A 21725-nucleotide genomic window follows, 5' to 3' on the forward strand; every position below is an offset into this window, starting at 1 on the left:
ATTTTCAAGATGTGTTGATGTTTTTGTACACGTGCATGTGTGTCTTTGTGAACGTATGCCGTGCGTGGCTGTCAACAGAGGCCAGAAGAGAGTGGCCGGCCGGTCCCCTGGAGTTGACGTTACAGGCAGTTGTGGGCTATGTGGGTGCTGAGGAACGCGCTGCTTCCTCTGGCAGAGCTGAGCCATCTCACATGTACAATGACACTGTTAACTGTCACCTTATGGAGGACTAGGACATCAGAACGTCTTCTAATTACAGCTCTGCTCCTTAGCCAGCACCTCCCCAAGCCCTGGTCGGGGCCCCTGGTAACTCTGCTGCCAGGATTTCAAGGTTTGATTCCACAAGACGACAGAGGCCCCTACCTCCCTGTGCCTCTCATTTCACTTACATAGTCTCACACACCTCTGTCGCTTGTGCTGGAGAGGCAGAACCAGGCAGGTTATTGTGAGTTTCAGGCTAGCCTGGTCTACGTTGGTCTAGGACAGGCAAAGCTATATAATGAAACCCTGTTGTAAAAAACAGTTCCAGGACAGCCAGGGCTACACAGAGACCCCGTATCTGGAAAAAAGAAAAAAACAAAAAACAAAAAATATAAAAATGAAAAGGTAGATAAAAAAGGTAGATTACTGAATCTATTATGAAAAGAAAAAAATACTCTTAAAAAGGATTTACTTATTTTAAATAGGATAAGTAATGAAATTTTTTTTGTCTGAGTTTATCAAATGTTACTGGACTGGACATTAATATATATAATGGAGGTTTTTTTGTCTGAATCTGTCAAATGTTAGTGGACTAGACATTGTTAATGTAATTCTTGACTGTATATATTGTATGTGCTTATTGGATAGTTTTTCTTGTATTAGTTATAACCTTTTTCTAAATTTTAGACAAAAAGGGGGAAATGTGGCGGTATTGTGTTCTCCAAAATATTGTGCACCCTAATAAACCTATCTGGGGTTAAGATTAAAATTTCTTCTGAAGTTCACCCATGTTGTTGCAAACATTTTGTATTAGCATGTATTAATTGCACAAAGCAATGGGCTCTGTTATCACATGTTTACAGGTGAAGCACTCTCTAGAGAACAGAACTGATGGAGTACATATGAAACGTAATTCTAAGGCTGCTGAGCAGGTGACTGAGAGCAATGACTGGCGGGGTCCCGTGGTCCAATGGTGGCTGTCTACATGTCGCCCGAGACTGAGAACCAGCAGCTGCCCAGCCAGCCCACGAGGGCCTTGGAGCAGTCCTCAGTCCAGCATCGCAGTTCTGACGGCAACAAACGCTTCGGCGGCAGCGGCGGCGGCGGCAGGGGGATGCACGGGTTCCAGCAAGGTGAGGGTGGTCCAGCGAGCAAAGCAGCAGATTTCTATTCGGGGGAGGATCACACACACACACCCCAGTTAATCCTTCCTAGAAATACCTTCAGGCATGCCCAGAGGCACGTGTCCTAGATGGTTACAGTTTAAATCAACTTGACAATCAACACTGATCACAGCCGGGTGGTCATCACTGCCTGGCTGTGGCGGTGTGGTGCCATTCCCTAAATCCCAGCCTTTGGGAGACAGAGGTAGGTGGATCTCTACAACTGGAGAAGCCAGTCTGGTTACACACTGAGTTCCACGACTACTCAGAGAAGCCTTGTCTTAAAACAAAGAGCCAGGGGGTGGGAGTTCAGCTCAGTGGTAGAGCGCTTGCCTAAGCGCAAGGCCCTGGGTTCGGTCCTCAGCTCTGAAAAAACAAAACAAAAAACAAAAAGCCAAGTGGCTTTAATCTCAGCACTCAGGAGGCAGAGGCAGGCAGATCTCAAGGCCAGCCTTGGCTACAGATTGAGTCCTAGGAAAGGCACAAAGCTACACAGAGAAACCCTGTCTTGAAAAACCAAAATAAAATAAAATAAAAAAATGGTGGTAATATTTTGTTTGCACTCTAACAAATAGTTTGCCTGAAGATCAGGACAGAGCCAGCCACTAGATTAAGCAGAGGCCAGCAAGTGGTGGCACACACCTTTAATCCTAGCACTTGGGAGACTGAGATCCACCTGGATTTCGGTGAGTTCAAAGCCACCCTGGACCACAGGAGATGCATCTAGTCTGATCCACACTGTTCTTGGTTACCCAATCTATGGGTACTAAGTCTGTTACAAAAGCAAACGATGAGAAGGATGCTCATAGTTCGTTCACTTGCAGCTATCTGTATATCTTCAGCTTCCTTTGAACTACCTAAAAAGTTGTCAGGACTAAGCCAGACAGTGGTGACACACACCTTTAATCCCAGCACTCGGGAGGCAGAGCCAGGCGGATCTTTGTGAGTTTGAGGCCAGCCTGGTCTACAGAGCGAGATCCAGAACATGCTCCAAAGCTACACAGAGAAACCCTGTCTCGGAGAAAAAAAAAAAAAAAACAAAGTTGTCAGGACAACAAGAAAAGTCTGCACGTGTTCTGTCACAGCCCTCCTTAGATGTTGTTTCTGTATCATAGATGTGGGATCTGTGAGGGAAAATTCTGAAGCCCTGGGTTTTCTGATCCTAGCAGAGCAAGAAATGATAGAACAGTTCGAAGCTGGGGTGGCTTAGTTCTGGTAACCGGCATAAGGGTAGTAGTTTGGATTCCAGGAGTTCAAGCTGAGATACTCCTGATCAGACTGGCCGTACTGTGAGTAGAAGAGGTCTTTCCCCAGGAAGGGAGATGGAGAGAGTCTTTGGAGAACAGCTTCGCTGAACTGGTAGGTCAGCTTTCTCCGGATTTTCGTGATCTCTCCAGTCCTGGCATAGTTCCTCAGGGCTCTGGCCATCTTCTGGTAAGTCATGGGTTTTCGGTTACCTTTTCTTTTGCCCCAAAGCTCAGCAAGCTTTTCTTTGTTTTTTGATATAAACTGAAAGACGCCTTTGGTTTTGTCGACCCACTGAATACAAGATGCCATCTCTGAATTGCACAGAGATTCATAAAGGTATTCAAACAGACGAAGCTTCCTCCTGCCTGCAAGGAAGGGAGAGGAGACGTCAAACCCTCTGTGGCTGTCCCTGGAAGGTCCTGTGAAGGACTTGACGAGCCCCAGAAATGGAAGCTTCACTGCGCCTGCTTCCTCACACTCACTGCCTTAGGAAGTTACCAGCAGGCCAGAAGGATCCACAGGCCTCTTGAAGTTTGCACTAGACTTACAATGTGGAAATTGTTAAAAGTTATTTACTGTCCTAGGGAAACAGGAAGCCTGGGCCTCCTCATCTGGAGATTCATCTGAAGGCGGTCTTCCTTCACAGTTAAATGTCGACTATCGTTTCACATTATGAAATGTACAAGGGGCTGGAGAGGTGGCTCAGCTGTTAGATCACTTCTTGAGCTTTGCAGAAAAGACTCAGGTTCGATTCTCAGCACCCACATCTCGGCTCACGGCCATCTTTACCTCTAGTTCCAATGCTCTTTAATATTGTCACCTCTTGGCCCTAAAATATTAAGGGAATTAAATTATTAGCCATGACTTAGAGGTTAGCTCTGGAGCGGTAAAATGTCCTGAAAATTAAAAAGAAAAAAAACTGCAGTAGAAAGGCCAGAAAAAAAAGTTTTCATGCCCTCGTCCAGGAGCAATGCCTAAGGTCATTGTCATTTGCAACTATGATGAAATGAAGTGCTGAGGTCAGCTTCTGTCATCTTTTTAGGAATGTAATCATTTGTGTCTCAAAATGACTATATATGGAAATTTAGAGGATTTGTGTGGATTGCATGTTGTGATAGAATTCATGAAATTAAAGTGACAGTCACCTCCATGACATCCAAATTAGCTTATGCTGTATCATGTCCCACTGGACCCACCAGTAGTTAAAAAAACACCTCTCAGCTAGATTCTATTTTCTCCTTGAGTAATTAGGATAGTTTATTCCCAAAGGGCTTGTATTATCTTGGGTTTACAAACTGTGACACTGTCTTCTGAACATGATATGGCCATTGTACTGTCAACCCACTGCTGCTGTGGCCACCTGCACAGAACCCACACAGAATCTGAGACTGCCTGCATTGTAGCAATAGGGGGTCAGTAGGTAGATTATCGAATCTACTCTGAAAGTAAAGAGAAGATATAGATACGATGTAGATAAAAAGGTTATTGAATCTACTTTTAAAAGATAATTACTAGTTTTAAATACTTTACATTGGATTGGATATTTGTATATTGTATACAAATGATATATATTGAGATTGATAATTAGAAAACGCTATACGGAAGGGCTGGGGATTTAGCTCAGAGGTAGAGTGCTTGCCTAGCAAGCACAAGGCCCTGGGTTCAGTCCTCAGCTGGGGAGGGGGAGAGAAAAGAAAAAAGAAAATGCTATAGTATATTTCTAATCTTGTTCAAGATATTGTATTTGTACAGTTTAACAATGTAATGCAATTTGCTAATCCTTGAATGTTATTATTACCAACTATTAGGATATAAAGAAATGAAAGTTAGTAGTTAGACATTACAATAGAACTTGTAGTCATATTTTAGGATATAAAGAAATGAAAGTTAGTAGTTAGACATTACAATAGAACTTGTAGTCATATTAGGTATGTTTTCAAGGTCGAGCAGATGATATATTTTAGATAGACAGGTCATCTTCAAACCTTTCAGAGATCTACACAATATGGCATTTACAATGTTTTAATAACTTAGAAAATTTTTCTTTTTTTATGTCAATGAGACATGTTGGCTCCTGGCAGCACCAATCTACTTCAAAGAAAATATGGGCATTGAAGAAACTGTATATGGAGTTAACTTTCATTGTGGCAAAAGTTAGCCACTGGACAACAAAGTATCCTCGAATCGACTGCTGACAAACAGGACAAAATGGACAGACAGGACACGAAACAAAGAACTACCAATTCTTGCCAAGACAAGTGTGGTTGTGACTTCAGCAACAGGCATCCTCTGAGGCCAGGGCAATATGGTACCATCACCGAAGTGGCCTTTGCAATCTGGAAAAGGTACAGTGCCCCTTTCTTCAGAGGCAGCTGAACTGGCAGTGGACCAATGGCTTCTGATGTGCAGTGGAACAGCAGCTGAAGCAGTTATTCTTGAAAGAGTAACTAAGTTGACGGAGTCTAACCTCTCAATGGTAGACTGGCATTTAATAAAAGAGATGAAGCCACCCACAAGCTGAGAAGAATGGACAGCTGAACTCCAAAAATATCAACAATTTCCAGAATTTAAAATCCTGAATCACGACAGGACACTAGTGGAATTCAGGTGTTTCTGGTACATGGACTGCTCTCACCCAATGTGAGGTCGAACTGTAGGCCTTGTGTACATCCTACTTCACAAATGAGTCTGTCAGATACACTAAGCCTATAGGTGGAAGGTGATGCCCCAACGTTTCGAAGAAACCTCTGGTGACTGTCCAGGCAGCTGGCTGTTTCTGTCAACTCACATTTTTTTTGGAAGCCGCTTGCTTGCACTTCCTGTTTTATTAGGTAATATTATTTCCTCCTTGGGTCTCTGAGGGAGTTGAAGATTGATAGTTATAGTTAGTTGAAGATTAGATAGTTATAGTTTTCCTTGTTAGGAATTTCAGAAAAGAAACTCACTAAATAGGTGTAAGTGTATGAATTTGAAGGACATTATAAGATAGTTCTCTGTTAGTAATATAAGTTAGGATAGAAAGCGAATCAGGGACATTTTGAACTTACCAAAATAGGATAGATAATGGAATATTTTCTCTGAGTTTGTCAAATGCAAATGGACTAGCATTGTTTAGGTATTTATTGCTTGTATATATTGTATATAGTTATTGTACTTATTATATATAGTTTTTCTTATATTAGTTATAGGAGCTATTGGTAGTTAATGGCTGCTAGGGGTGGGGTGGCAGCATCATTTTTCTTCTTCTAGATTGTAATCATCAGTAAGTTGCCTATGACCCAATAAATAACCCAACACTCTTGGAATGGTTCAACTCAGGCTGTTAACAGATTTTTCTTGGGATAGAGTCTAGCATGTAGCCCTGGCTTGCTTCAAACTTGGAATCCTGCCTCAGTGCTGGACCTGAGTGCTATCATGTTCAGCTACAAGATGACACTTAGAAATATCATTAACTCTGAACTCCATCCAGCGTGGGGCTGTATGCCTATAATCTCAACACTCAGAACATTGAGGTAGGACTGTGGATTTGAAGACATCTTGGTCTACTAGTGAGTTCCAGGCTAGCCTGGGCTACATAATGAAAGAAGAAAGGGAAAAAAAATCCAAAACACATATAACATTCCTTTGTACCTATGTAAGGGGTGTCGTATCGGCATACCTTTTCCTCCCTTTTGCTGGAAGAGGGTGGCTTGTGCCAGCTGGTGTTCAGTTATGCTGTGCAGAGATTGATGGATATTTTCTTCCAAATACAAGTCCCCAGAGCCATTCTACATACACAAGACAGCAGAATGCTAAGTAAGGGGAAGTTTGTCCCTCCCCGCCCCACCCCCAGTCAGTGGCTGAAGACCAATGCTAAGAGCAAAGGGTACTAAATATCTGGATTCTCAAGTGCCACCTCCACCGCAGCCAGATCATCTCAGGGATCATCAAAAGATACAGAGAGGACCAAGGATAGAAGTTAACATTTGGGCCGGAGAGATGGCTCAGAGGTTAAGAGCTGTTCTTCCTGAAGTCCTGAGTTCAATTCCCATCAACCACATGGTGGCTCACAACCATCAATAATGAGATCTAGAGCCCTCTTCTGGCCTGCAGGTATACATGCAGGCAGAACATTGTATACATAATAAATAAATAAATCTTAAAAAAAAAAAGAAGTTAACATTTGACTCCTCCACCCATGTCCTCTTCTAAGGATGCCCCGAGTGAGAGAGAGCCAAGAGAATCAGCGTGAATCAGGCATGGCAGCTCACAACCGCAGCCGCAGCCCTAGCACCAGGAAGCCTAAGGCTAAAGCAGTGCTGCAAGTAACTGAGGCAGGAGGACTGCTTTGAGTAAGGAGATGCTGGGCTATAGCGTCTGGGCTGTAGACAAACACTATATCTCAAAAAATAAACAGGAGGGCCAGGTGATGGCGGCACACACCTTTAATCCTAGCACTTAGGAGGCAGAGCCAGGTGAATCTATGTGAGTTCAAGGCCAGCCTGGGCTACAGAGAGAGAGAGATCCAGGGCAGGCTCCAAAACTACAGAGAAACCCTGTGTCAAAAAAAAAAAAAAAAAAACAAAAAACAGGAACCCCCCCCTCCCTGCGCCCCAAACGAAACGATCAAAAGATTAGAGTGTCAGCGCCAAGGGAAGATGGGTTTTCATTCTTCATGGATTTCGTGGATTGAACGCCTACATGGGTAAGGGAAGAATGATGACAGACGGGACCGAGGGACAAGAGGAAGAAGTTCCTGCCATTGCAGGTGGCAAAGACGCGTCTGTGTCCACTGTTAATTAGACGCAGTGGAAGGGGCTGGACTTGAGCTGTCTTGTATCATCCCCACACTGTCAGGTCAGGGGTTCCCAACTACAAGAAGCCGTCTACACTCTGCAAGCTAAGAGCCATGAAAGTAGGGCTGCCAGACAACCCTAGTTTGTTTTACCTGGCAATCGGAAAAGGACAAGAGGTTAGGTTAGTTGGAACCCAAATCCCCTCTTTAATGTGTATTTTTTTAAAGATTTATTTATGTATTATGAATACAGTGTTCTGTGTGCATGTGTCCTTGCAGGCCAGAAGAGGGCACCAGATCCAATTGCAAGAGGTTGTGAGCCACCATGTGGTTGCTGGGAATTGAACTCAGGACCTCTGGAAGAGCAGTCAGTGCTCTTAACCTCTGTGCCATCTCTCCAGCCCCCAAATCCCCTCTTTAAAGAAGTGGTTTATGGGGTTGGAGACATCGCTGTCTGTAAAGTGCTTGCCTAGTATATACATGGCCTTAGGGCCTGGGTTTGACTCCCAGCATCTAATAAATAAGGAATGGCTATACATACACAGAAGAAAATAAAGGGAGAGAAAGAAAAAGAAAATACAAGATGCAGCAAGGCCCGATTTACACAGAGAAAAAGGATATTAGACATAACACACATGCCTGAAGATGAAGGAGAAACTGAGGGGTTTTTCCTATTATTTATTTTTCTTTTGTGTGTATAACTTTTGTTTGTACGTATATCTGTGCACTGTGTGCATGCAGAGCGCACAGAGGCCAGAAGAGGGTGGTGGGTCCTCTGGAACTGAAGTTATAGGCAATAATAGTGAGAAGTCCTGTGGGTGTCGGGAACTGAACTGAACTGGTCCTTTGCAAGAGCAGAGCGTGCTCCTAACCACGCCAGCCCGCAGACCACTCTCATTTACTGTTAGCCACTCAGACACTAGTTTCCATGTGACCGATAACAGTTCTCAGCTTCTGCCTTCCTCCTTGGGTGTCTGTTGGGGCCACAGTTTTGTTTTAAGATTATTTATTTATTATGTGTACAGTATTCTGCCTGCATGTGTCCCTGCAGGCCAGAAGAGCACGCCAGATCTCATTACAGATGGTTGTGAGCCACCATGTGGGTGCTGGGAATTGAACTCAGGACCTCTGGAAGAGCAGCTGGTGCTCTTAACCTATGAGCCATCTCTCCAGCCCATAGTTTTGTTTTTTAAGTCTCCTGTAGCCCAGGCTGTCCTCAAACACACTATGTAGTGGAGGATGATCTTGAACTCCTGATTTTTCTGCTTCTATCTCCCAAATGTTGCCATTATAGGTATGTGGCACCATGGCCAGCTCCCTCTCTTTATTCATCTGTCTCCCCACTGCCTTTATTCAGAAAAACCGAGTTTTACAGTCAGACCTACCGTATTAAAACTTGAAAAAGCTATGTAAAACTGCATACTATTAACCTAGAAAGAAAAATGAAATGACAGAATTGCAGAAAAATGGACAAACTTAGTATGTATAATATTAAGTAAGGTCACACAATCTCAGAAAGAAAAAAACTGCATATTCTCCCTCAGATGCGGACCCTAGTATGCATATACACACATCCATAATGTGTGTACATATATGTAAACAGATGTACACGGAGGTGTGATAGAACATGTAGAAAGGGTACTGAGAGGGCTGGAGAGATGGCTCAGTGGTTAAGAGCACTGACTGTTCTTCCAGAGGTCCTGAGTTCGATTCCTAGCAACCACATGGTGGCTCACAACCACCTGCAATGAGATCTGGTGCCCTCTTCTGGGCTGCAAGGACACATGCAGACAGAACATGCAGACAGAACACTGTATACATAATTAATAAAATCTTTAGAAAAGGAAAGAAAGAGAGAGAGAGAGAGAGAGAGAGAGAGAGAGAGAGAGAGAGAGAGAGAGAGAAAGGGTGCTGAGAATGGACACAAGTGATGGACTCATGGAAAGGGATCTAAAGCTACTTGCTCACTCTGTCATGGATATTCACTTCAGAGTCAAGCCTGTTACTCTTAAAATGTCTCCTAAGACTCCACTGTCCAGGGCTGGGCCAGGACCTCCGGGCCCTGGAAGAAGGAGAAAAGGAAAGTAGAAAACAGTCGAGGAGTGCCATGTCCTTGAGAACAGGAGGTCATTTGAGAAAAAAAAACAAAAACAAAAACAAAAACATGATAGCCTTGAACGCACCTGAAAGGTGAGCTAGTCTCAGGCGCCTCCCTAAAGTTAAAGACTCATTGATATGCGATATAAAACGCCTGTGGCGGGAATTCAAAGTCTCACCCTGGAGAACATGTTCTGCTTGGCGCCCTCTGCCTAGCAGGAACTCTAGGTGACTGCTGTTCCCAAACTTTCCGGCTTCCTCTGCTCTGCACGCCTGACCCAAGGCTCTTCTGTCTCTCTGCTCCTTGCTGTCTCGTTCTTTTACTCATGGTAGCTTTAAACTTAATAACCTCACTCATTCTACACCAAAAGCATGGCAGGTGTGGGTGCTGTTCTGTGCCGAGCGATTAGTCTCCCTGAGCATACTCACAGTTACATTTCTCCAGTTATAGGTGGGCTCTTCTGGGGGTAACATTCCACACCAATTGGAACTGCCTCTGATGTTAGGATAATGGTTAAGGAATGCCATGTAATTTTTATTATTTTCTAATTTAAAAACAGAACAGAAAGACACTTCATAAGTCCAAGTTTACAAGCACACATTCATTTATACACATACACACACACATACCCACACATGCACACATACCCACACATGCACACATACCCACACATGCACACATACCCACACATGCACACATACCCACACATGCCCATGCCCAAGGTGACCCAAATTCTATTGATTGCTGCCTTCTAAGTTTTCTTAACACTTTATATTTCTCCCATGGTATTTACCCCAATATTTTAAATTTTTGGGGGGGAGCAGGTTTCGAGACAGGGTTTCTCTGTGTAGCCTTTCCTGGAACTCACCCCATAGCCCATGCTGGCCTCAAACTCACAGAGATCCACCTGCCTCCGCCTCCTGAGTGCTGGGATTAAAGTCGTGCGTCACCACCACCCAGCTCCCAACATTTTAATATTATAGATACTCTTCTTCATAACCCATTTGCCTTATGGAGAAATATTCCTGTCCCTGACTGCTTTTAACCTTGGAACTCTGCGATACCATATGTAAACTCAATCGACAACATATGCATCTTACATAGATCAAAGAATAATAACCATAGAGCTGGTCGGTGGTGGTGCACGCCTTTAACCCCAGACACCTTTAATCCCAGATGCCTTTAATTCCAACACTTGGGAGGCAGAGGCAGGTGGATCTCTGAGTTCGAGGCCAGCCTGGTCTATAGATGGTTTTTCAGGACAGCCAGGGCTACACAGAGAAGCCTTATCTCAAAACACCAAAAAAAAAAAAAAAAAAAAAACCCCGCTGCATTCTTCCACACAGACTATGTCTTAGGTGAGTGGAAGGCCTGAGAGATATAACAATGAAAATGCTTGTTCTGAGGGCCAGCGGCAGTGGTGGCACACACCTTTAATCCCTGCACTTGTGAGGCAGAGCCAGGCGGATCTCTGTGAGTTCAAGGCTAGCCTGGGCTACAGAGTGAGTTCCAAGACAGGAACCAAAACTACACAGAGAAACCTTGTCTCAAAAAAAAAAAATGGGCTGGAGAGATGGCTCAGAGGTTAAGAACACTGGCTGTTCTTCCAGAGGTCCTGAGTTCAATTCCCAGCAACCACATGGTGGCTCACAACCATCTGTAATGAGATCTCTCCCTCTTCTGGCCTGCGGGAATACATGCAAATAGAACACTGTATACATAATAAATCTTTAAAAAAGAAAATGCTTGTTCTGGGCTGGGAGATGACTCCATGGGAAAAGCACATGCCACATCAACGTAAGGACCAGAGTTCAAGTCCCCAGAAGCCAGTAAAGCTGAGTACTGTAATCCTAGTGTGTCTGTGGCAAGATAGGATGGATGCAGAGTCAGGAGAGTCCCAGAAGTTTTCAGGCCAGCTAGCCTGGCATGTGCATGGTATTGAGACTCTGGCGCAAATACAAGGGAGACAAGGATGACACCCAAGGTGGTCCCCTGACTTCCATACTCTAATAATGGTCCAGATAATAATATACATACATATTCATATACACATATACAATACCACACACATATACATAATACACAATATACATACATAACATACCATATACATACACATATACACATACAATACACCATACATATATACATACACAATATACCATACAAACACACATATACATATACACAATACACAACACCATACACACATATACATATACACAGTACACCACACCATACACATATACATGTACACAATACACCACACCATGCACATATACACAATATACCATATACATATCCTTTTTTTTTTTTTCTTGGTTTTTTTTTTTTTTTTTTTTTGAGACAGGGTTTCTCTGCGTAGTTTTGCGCCTTTCCTGGAGCTCACTTGGTAGCCCAGGCTGGCCTCACAGCAATCTGCCTGGCTCTGCCTCCCGAGTGCTGACATATCCATTTTTTAAAGGAAAAGCTTTTCTTGGAAAACCAGGAGAATAATAATATAGTAAGCAATGGTAAGCAGACTTTATGTTTATTCTGTCTTGTTGAGACAAAGTCTAGCTATGTATTATCAAGCTGGCCTCAAAACAATGACCCCTTTGCCTCGGCTCCACATTACTTTTTAAAATTATTTTATGGATGTGGGTGGTTTTTCACCTGCATGTTTCTCTGTGTACCACATGCAGGTGTACATGTATGTGGGTACACACATGTGTGAGCCAAAGTCAACCTCAGATATCATCCTTCAACAGCCTTGTTTTCTGAGACAGGGTCTTGCATTGGCCTAGAACCCATCAATGAGGGTGTGCTGGCTAGCTGGGAAGCCCATGGGAGACCCCTTCCCCAGCCTTGCAAGTGCCAGACATTGTACGTCTATCAGGCGTCCACGCCTTTACTCTTACATATGCATGTGACCAACACATGTGCCGAGAGATGAGAGCAAACGACCGCTCTTACCTGGCGAGTACTGAAGTTCTCCAACTGAAGGCTGTGTCAGCGCCTCAAAAGCATCCTCAAATGCTTGACCCAGGCTGTCTTGCTCAGTGCAAGTCTGTGGCAACAACGGTGCAATTTGGGAGTTCTGAAATTAATAAAATGTAATTTTGCTGTTTTGCTCGGAGAGTTTCACCTTCCGCACTCTGGGCACAGTAGACTGGCTAAGTTCTTTCCCACTGCAGGAGGCTGTTCATTCATTGCAGTGTAGAATGCTCACCAGCTTCTTGGCCATAGACAATCCGTAGTGGCTCAGATGTCACCAAATGTGAGAGCCAGTTTCTTAGTTCAGTATTTAAAGCATTGGTCTTTCAGTCTGGTGCTTACCCAAAGTATTTATCCTATAGCTTAAAATACTATAAAAATTATAGAATTCCATACGGTATAAGGTTGTATATAGCATAAATAAAAATGATGGGTTCAGTCCCCAGCACCACGTCTATGATCCCAGCACTTAGAAGTTGAAGCAGAATGAGCGGGTACTTCAAGTCACCCCTGGCCACATATGGCCAACCGGGGATACATGACACCCTGTCTCAAAAAGAAAGAAGTCTCAGTTTAAAACCAGGAGAGTGAAGATAAAAAAACAGACAGACAAACAAAAGCACTGACCATTGTTCACTAACTGGGGAGAGGAACAGCTCCTGCCTGTTTGCGCACGGCTCTGGGTTCAGTAACCAGTTCTGGGGGAGGAAGGAAAATAAGTAAAAGGACAATCCCAAATAGGTTTTACACTTATTATTTATTTTGTCTCTGGGTTTTTTTGAGACCAGGACTCAGTCTGTAGCGCAGGCTGGCCTCCCATTCATACCACTCCTCCCGAGTGGCCTCTGGAATGCTGGGATTACAGGTATGAGATTAACCTTAAAACAAAAGGAACTTTTAATTTGATCCTAAATGAACAGATCTTGCCCAGAAAATGTTTTTTTTTAATATTATAAATGCAAAATGCCATCATCTTAATTCTTTCATGGGAACAATTTTTCTTTCCCCAAGATTTCCTATGAATGTTTCACTTTTCTGTCATTCTATGTATGCATATTGCATGCATTCGTGTGCATGTGCATGCGTGTACACGTGTGTGTGTGTGTGTGTGTGTGTGTGTGTGTGTGTGTGTGTGTGTAACAAACATGTCTGTGTGGCTGATCATGCATGCCAGTGTGTACAGAGAGCAGAAGTGGATGCCGAGTGTCTCCCTCCACCACACTCTCTACCTCCCATACTGAAACAGGATCTCTCACTTGAGCCCCACAATTTGCTGACTGGGTCAAGTTCGCCAGCTCGTGCTGACTCATGCTCCCAAGTGCTGGGATTACAGGAGGCCACTCACTCCCCCTGGCAGTTTCAGTTACTGTGCTAAAACACCATGACCAACTGGAGAGAAAGGGGATTTACTATATGTCACTGTCCACCATTGGGGGACGTCAGGGCGGGAACCCAAGGCAGGAACTAAAGCAGAGGCCACAGAGAAATGGCATGTACTGGCTTGCTCAGCTTGCTTTCTTACACAACTCAGGGCCACCCACCTAGGGGTGGCAACACCCAGTGGTCAGAGCCCTCTCATGGTCAATCATGAAAATCCTCCACAGGAGCACTTGGGAGGCAGAGACAAATGCGTCTCTGTGAGTTCCGGGCCAGCCAGGACTTTTTACACAGGAAACCCTGTCTCAAAAAACAAAACAAAATCAAGAACACCCGAGAGAGAGAGAGAGAGAGAGAGAGAGAGAGAGAGAGAGAGAGAGAGAGAGAGAGAGAGAGAGAGAGAGAAAAGGCTCCACAGACTCACCTACAGGCCAGTCTATCGGAGGCACTTTCTCAGTTAAACGTCTTCTTCCCAGATGACTCTAGCTTGTGCCAGGAGACACAAACAGCAACCACAACCCCAAGCTAGCTAGCACATCAGTATTTCCAGCAGTTCTGGAGACCCTACGCCTGGCTCTCATGTGTACAGGGCAAGCGCCTGTTCCTGCAGACTGTTGTCACCTCTGCTCCTACACGGTCTTAAATGTAAAAACAGCTGAAGGTGGTGGGTGGGTCACTTTCACTCCTTAACTGGTGAGAGAACAGAGATCACAGGAACACGTTGCAGAATCCCAATTATTTAAACACTGCTCTATGAACTGGGCGCCACAGGGCAAACCTATAGTCCTATCTAGCACTCTATTATAACCCTGGCACCCACAAAGCTAAATATCAGGAAGATTACCTCAAATTTGAGTTTGTGGCCAGCCTGGGCTATATGGGAGACGACCTTGTACCACTCCCAAATACTTTTAATTGAAAAGTTTTGAAGTTCAATTTTTTCACCTTAGCAACCCACGTGTCTTCGGGGAGTTGGAGCTGGGTCCTCTGGACCAGCAGCCAGTGCCTCTGACTGTTAAGACATCTCTCCAGTCCTGTTTTGCTTCTGAGACAAGATCTCAGCTCAGGCTCTCTTTGAACCTGCAATTCTCCGGCCTCAGCCTCCAGAGTTCAGGGACTGTAGACATGCTTGACCACATCTGGACAAATTTATTATTTAACTGCCCCCCAATACTTTTTGAGAAAGGGTCTCTTTATTTTTTTAAAATATTGATTAGCTGGTCGGTGGTGGCACACACCTTTAATGCCAGCACTCAGGAGGCAGAGGCAGGCAGATCTCTGTGAGTTCGAGGCCAGCCTGGTCTACAGAGCGAGATCCAGGATAGGCTCCAAAAGCTACACAGGCAAGGCACCAAAAGTACATGGAGAAACCCTGTCTCAAAAAACCATAAATAATAAATAAAGCCAGAGGCTGTTAACTCAAGTTCTTATCCCATAAACATAGATGACACTCTTTAATATTATTTAATGTTTAGCATTTATTTTATTTTTTTGCTGTTGTTTTTTATTTTTGAGAGTTTCTCTGTGTCCTGAACTCACTTTGTGGACCAGGCTGGCCTTGAACTCAGAGATTCACCTCCCTCTGAAATATCAGTATTAAAACATCGAGTGCTGGGTAAAAGTATGTGCCACCAACATCTGGCAATCTTTTAATAATACTGATATAATAATAACAATTCAATAGCAAATAATACAGTGAGATCAAAGCACAATGCATAATCTTCGCATCACATCACTTCACTTAAAACACAAGAAGAACATTCATAAATCCAATATGGGCTGTGTTCTTTGATCAATTTTTTTTTTTTTTGGTGGTCTGTTTATTTGCTCTTTGAGGATAGTGACTTTGGACCCTGCCTGGGCTAGCCTCACACTCATTCTGTAATCCAGCCTTGTCTTAAACTCATGTCGATCCTCAGTCAGTCTCCCCAAGCGCTGAGATTTTAGCTGTGCCACCCACCAAATGAACATTATTAGTATTAGATAGTTTTTAAAAGCCATCCGTGACTTTTTAGGCAATCGTGACTTCACCCATTGGTGCTGAAGCTTGCTGTACGTTGAACTAAATATTATTCAAAGGTGCCTGGAGTATTTTAGTAGAAGCAAACTCTACACTAGACTCCTAAAGCAAGGTTTCTGTGAACTATAAATAAAGGAGCTGAAGCAGTTTCATTTTAGAGTGTGCTGTAAATTTGCAGTTTCTGGGGCTGTATCCCCTCAAGCCTGGGTTTCCATTCCCAGCACCACATTAACTGATGCCCCAGACCCTTCTCCCAACTCTTAAGCAGCAAATACAAAGGAAAGAAGAACATTTGCAACTCAACAGACAAATAAGACAACAGCCCAAGCAAGAAGCATCCACCTGAAAGAGAAAACGGGCAGTTAATATAAAGGGCTTGGAGAAGCATGGGCTGAACACTTACCAGGAAGATACACTTGAACTCTTCACCAAGTTGCGATGTCATTGAGGACACTATCAAGAACACGCTGGCACAGTTGCAATAAATACTTATTTTTAAGGAAGTGCTACGGAGGGGATTTTTTTTAAAAGATACAGTGCCTACATAATTCCATTTCTTGGTGTGGCCAGTAAAGATGTCAGAGGCTATTATTTTGAAGGGACATGTACTAGTTTGCATTCTTTGGGCCCAACTATTAGAATCAAACTCAAGGCCCAACCCCCCCTTCTCCCACTCCCATACCCATTCAACTTCTCTGGTCTGTTTAGCCTGTCCAGAGGCCTCTGACCTGTCTCTCATGCCCGCTCCTTTTTTAAAAATGTATCTTCTCTCCCAGTTTGGGACCATAACTTCTCTAGACTGAACAGCCTACCCTAAGACCTCCTAATGAGCCTCCGCAGCCTAAACCGTACCAGCCCTGATTATGCTTTGTAACCTTCCTTTAAGATCTAGAGCCAGGACCGGTGGCGACACCTTTAATCCCAGCACTCGGGAGGCACTGCCAGGCAGATAGATCTCGGTGAGTTCCAGGCTAGCCTGGCCTACAGAGTGAGATCCAGGACAGGCACCAAAACTACACAGAGAAACCCTGTCTTGAGAAACCAAAACAACAACAACAACAACAACAACAACAACAACAACAACAAAAAAGATTTAGAGCCCAGCCATGGCATCATAGCTTTTCCTGACCGGCCTAAATGTGAGAACCCACAGCTCATTCAAGAGGGAATAGTAATCTGGTAAGGGTACTCATTGCCAAGCCTGGTGATCTGAATTCTATCCCGGAACCAGAACTGACTCCCTCCAAGGGTAGAAAGGTCTGGTTGTGGTGTCACACTTAACCTAGCACTCAGTAAGCAGAGGCAGGAGGATCACTGGGAGTTTAAGAACAGTTACATCACAAGACCGTCTGAAGAGGCAAAGGGGTGAACAGGAGAGATGGCTCAGAAGTGAAGAACATTGTCTGCTCTTCCAGGGGGCTCCTAGTACCTACATGACAGCCCCAAATCTGACACCCTCTTCTGGTCTCTGTGGGTACTAGATATGTCAGGGCTGCAGACAGACACGGAGAAAACACAAATACATAGAAAATAAGGTGGGGAGCCAGGCCGTGGTGGCGCAAACCTTTAATCCCAGCATTCGGGAGGCAGAGGCAGGCGTATCTCTGTGAGTTCGAGGCCAGCCTGGTCAACAGAGAGAGAGTTCCAGGACAGGAACCAAAACTACACAGAGAAACCCTGTCTTGAAAAACTGATAAAAAATGGCCACCATCTTCATCGTCCACAGACACTCCAGCAACTGGTGCCAAGGAGTCCCCCACTTAACCCGAAGGTTAAAGTGGCTTTTTGGTGACTCTGATGGAAATTTGGGGGACGTTCCAGGCCTCCTCGATGCATTCCCGCCACAAATGTGGTTCACATACCTGTCCAACACAGCGTCTGATCGATGTGGAGACAAACTCCTCCTCCTCAGAAGACTTTCGCAGCCTCCGCAGGACCTTCTTAAGAGCGATCCCAATTGGCTGGGGGTGGGAGTGGGTGGGGTGGGTGGAGGGGTGGGGTAGAGGTGGGGGGAGGGAATCTAAACAAATTTTCAGTAAATCTTGTGGATGGGAAGATTGAGAAGGCTGAGTGCTGGTCACCTTTCACCTTTGAATTTGTTCTTGTCTGAGATGGTTTGTTATGCAAATATAACCAACAGCCCCTCTTCTTAAATGTAGATGTTAAAGTAACAAAAATAGAACCCTGGAGGCTGGAGAGATGGCTCAGTGGTTAAGAGCGCCTGTTGTTCTTCCAGAGGTTTTGAGTTCAATTCCCAGCAACCACATGGTGGCTCACAACCATCTGTAATGAGATCTGGCGCCCTCTTCTGTGTACATAATAAATAAATAAATCTTAAAAAAAAAATAGAACCCTAATCACTCTGTTGATTTGTTTTTATTGGATTCCCAAGCCCCATCAAATCTTCACCCGTTTTCAAGACATCCAATTTATTCATATTGTTCACTTGATACATGTGTATTTTGGAGTTCTTTACTCGGTAGTTGTCCGGTGTCTAAGAGCCAAGTCTCTAAACGGGTTCTAATGAGAATCAAGTACATATTTTTAAAAAGAAGTACAATAGCTTCCGGGCATGATGGCATACAATTTTAATCCCAGCAGTTCTAGATTACAGGCAGATCTCTGTGGATTCAAGGCCAGCCTGGTCTACAGAGTGAGGTCAAGGCCAGCCAGGGCTACATAGATAAACCCTGTCTCAAAAGCCAAATAAATACATAAACAAATACAATGACCTACAATCCCATGTTGGGCAGCAGAAAGGACTGCAAGTTCAAAGTCAGCTTAAACCACATAGCTGAGACCCTGTCTCAGCAAATGAAACCTCATCACTGTCATCTCCAGCAAGGGTGCCACTGAGGAAATGATGGTCTTCATCTTGGAGGCCAGCCCGAGCCTGAGCTCCATAAGGAGTAGCCGGCCAGTCTGGGCAACAAGTCGAGAGTCTGTCTTGGCAAACCCGGGAGGGGAGGAGAGGAACAGGGGATGGAAGGGAGAGCCGGCTTAGTCAAGACACGGAGCCAAGGCCAGAGGGAAATACACATAGGTCGGGGTTGGCGGAGGAGGGCCGGGCAGGAAACAGGTGGACCAGGAGGAGGCAGGAGCTGGCACCTTCCCAGGGCTCCGCAGGGGGCTTGTCTCTTGTGCCTGGCTTGGCTGTGTTTTAAATGAATGTGAGGACAGGAACTTTCTAAGCACTAGTTTTTCAGCAGGGTATGGAGGTACGCTTATATAATCTCAGCACTGGGGAGGCTAAATTGGTGGACTGATACAGTGATACCTCATCTGGGGGGGTGGACAAGGGGGAGACGGTATGGACAACAACTACGACGAGGATGACAATGAGGATGAGGATGACTACAACGACGATGATGGATGTAGAAGATGATGAGGATGACGACGACGACCACAAATGCATATAAGTAAACTAGCAATGATGTTGACAAAGGGCCGGAGAAGCATTCATTTGGTAGAGTGCCCAGCAGGCACAAAGCCCTGAGTTCAATCCCCAGCACGGCATCAAGCTGGGGGTAGAAGGGTGCAGGGAGGTGGAAGCAGGAGCATCAGAAGTCGGTGTTCTACTTAGCCACACAGGGAGTTCGAGGCCAGTCCGGGCTACAGACGACCTGGTTGCCGCCGAGGAAAGGTTGTGTAATCAATCCATGAGAAAGCGCTGCCGCCTTCTTTAGGGAGGCTGGCGAGTAGGCTTGTCATGTCTAGGTGCAACACTGTTCTAGGTTAGAAGAGAGAAACGCAACCGTTCAGTCCTAAGAGCCGGTGGGCAAGCTGGGCGGTGGTGGCGCACACCTTTAATCCGGGCAAGCCGGCCGGTCCGTGGTGGTGCACACCTTTAATCCCAGCACTCGGGAGGCAGAGCCAGGCGGATCTCTGTGAGTTCGAGGCCAGCCTGGTCTATCGAGTGAGATCTAGGACAGGCACCAAAAGTACACAGAGAAACCCTGTCTCGAAAAACAAACAAACAAACAAAAAGAGCCGGTGGGCCTGGAGACCAAAGAAATGAGGTCTTCTGTGTACCACAGGACTAAATGTGCACAGGAAAGTAGAGAGGGTGGGAGTATGCCCAGACTGCGCAAGTCTAAACCAGATGGGGGGCTGAGAGTGGAAGTGGACACAAGCCCCCATCCTAGCCCAGAAACTATCTATCTCCAATAGATAACCACTGGCAAATGAAAAATTAATTTTCTCTGATGGAGTCTCACTGGGTATACAAACCACTCTTTGTTTTGTTTGTTTGTTTGTTTGTTTTTCAAGACAGGGTTTCTCTGTGTAGCCCTGGCTGTCCTGGTACTTCATCTGTAGACCAGGCTGGCCTCAAACTCACAGAGATCCACCTGCCTCTGCCTCCGTAGTGCTGGGATTAAAGGCGTGCGCCACCACTGAGCACAAAGCACTCTCAAGGGCAGGCCCCTGGCCTAGCAGTACCTGACAGACACAGAATGGTAGGGTTTTTGTCTCATAATATTTGGTGTGAGCTCCAGGATGGCCAGGACTACACAGAGAAACTCTGTCTCAAAAAACCAGAAATAGAAAAGTCTTTCTTTTTTTTTTTTCAATTAACTGGTTTGTTTTTTTTTTCCAGCCACATCAGGTTCCCCTCTTCCCCTCCCTAACCTTCTCTCCGTTCCTCCTCCTTTCTCTTCAGAAAAGGGCAAATCTCCCATGGATATCAGCCAGCCATAGCGTAGCAAGACTAGGCACGTCCTCTCCTATGAAGGCTGGACTAGGCAACCCAGTAGGAGGGAAGGGTCCCAAAAGCAGAGTCAGAGACAGCCCTGCTCCCACTGTTAGGGGTCCTACAGGAAGACCAAGCTACACAACTGTAACAATACGTCCAGCGGGCCTAGGTCAGTGCCATGCAGGCGCTTGCTCTGCTAGGTGGTCTAGTCCCTGTGAGCCCCTATGAGTCCAGGTTAGCTGATTCTGTGGATTTCCTTGTGTTGTCCTTGGCCTTTCTGGCTCCCACAACCCTTCTTCCCCCTCTTCCACAGGATTCCCTGAGGTCTGCCTAATGTTTGGCTGTGGGTCTCTGTTTCCGTGCCCATCACTTACTGGATGAAGCCTCTCTAATAACAGTTGGGCTAGGCAACAATCTATGAGTATATCAGAATATCATTAAGACATCTTGAGTCATGTTAGGTTCCATCCTAGGTCTCTGAGCTATCCAGTCTCTGGGCTCTGACCCTCCAGGCAGCTTATGGCATGGGTCTCAAGCTGGAAGAGTCATTGGTTGCCTAATTCCATAATTTCTGTGCCACCTTTACCCCAACACATTTTCCAGGCAGGGCAAATTGAAGGTCAAAGAGTTTGGCTGGGTTGGGGTCCCAATTCCTCCACTGGAAGTCTTGCCTGGTTACAGGAGATGGCCAGTTCAGGCTCTGTATCCTCTGTATCCCCCATTTCTAGGAGTCTTAGCTAGGGTCCCCCTCACAGATTCCTGGGAGTTTCCATTGCACTAGGTTTCTAGCTTATCCCAGAGATGCCCCGGAATCCAGTTGTCTCTCCCAGTACTCTCTCCCTCCATCCTCCCCTAACCTGGTCCCTCCCATGCCAGCCCCCATCCGGGCCCTTCTTTCTACCTGTGATGTCTATTCCATTTCCCCTTCGCAGTGAGATTCATGTGTCGCCCACACCTGGAGCATTCCTTGTTACTTAGCTTCTCTGGGTCTGTGGATTGTAGCATGGTTATCCTTTCCTTTACAGCTAATATCCACTTATGAGTGAGTACACACCATGTTTGTCTTTCTGGGTCTGGGTTACCTCACTCAGGATGATCTTTTCTAGTTCCATCCATTTGCCTGCAAATTTCATGATGTCATTATTTTTAATAACTGCATAATACTTCATTGTGTA

General features: G+C 45.1%; 1 protein-coding gene across 2 annotated transcripts; it reads right to left on the reverse strand.

Annotated features, from left to right (window-relative positions):
* Window positions 1-927: 927 nt before the first annotated feature.
* Window positions 928-16307, reverse strand: Spic (Spi-C transcription factor). 2 transcript variants are annotated; one of them, XM_006979839.4, is made up of 6 exons: window positions 16261-16307; window positions 13088-13158; window positions 12440-12563; window positions 9913-10028; window positions 6271-6379; window positions 928-2977 (listed from the first exon to the last, which is right to left on the reverse strand). In XM_006979839.4, exons 2-6 carry the CDS (start codon window positions 13088-13090, stop codon window positions 2571-2573), a joined length of 759 nt encoding a protein of 252 aa, XP_006979901.1. In that variant the 5' UTR covers window positions 13091-13158; window positions 16261-16307; the 3' UTR covers window positions 928-2570. The 2 variants fall into 2 exon arrangements, with proteins under 2 accessions (XP_006979901.1, XP_076410709.1); XM_076554594.1 differs by lacking the exon at window positions 16261-16307 and adding an exon at window positions 14262-14604.
* Window positions 16308-21725: the final 5418 nt, after the last annotated feature.

This window comes from Peromyscus maniculatus, chromosome 18 (assembly GCF_049852395.1).
Source record: "Peromyscus maniculatus bairdii isolate BWxNUB_F1_BW_parent chromosome 18, HU_Pman_BW_mat_3.1, whole genome shotgun sequence".
NCBI classification, from domain to species: Eukaryota; Metazoa; Chordata; class Mammalia; order Rodentia; family Cricetidae; genus Peromyscus; species Peromyscus maniculatus.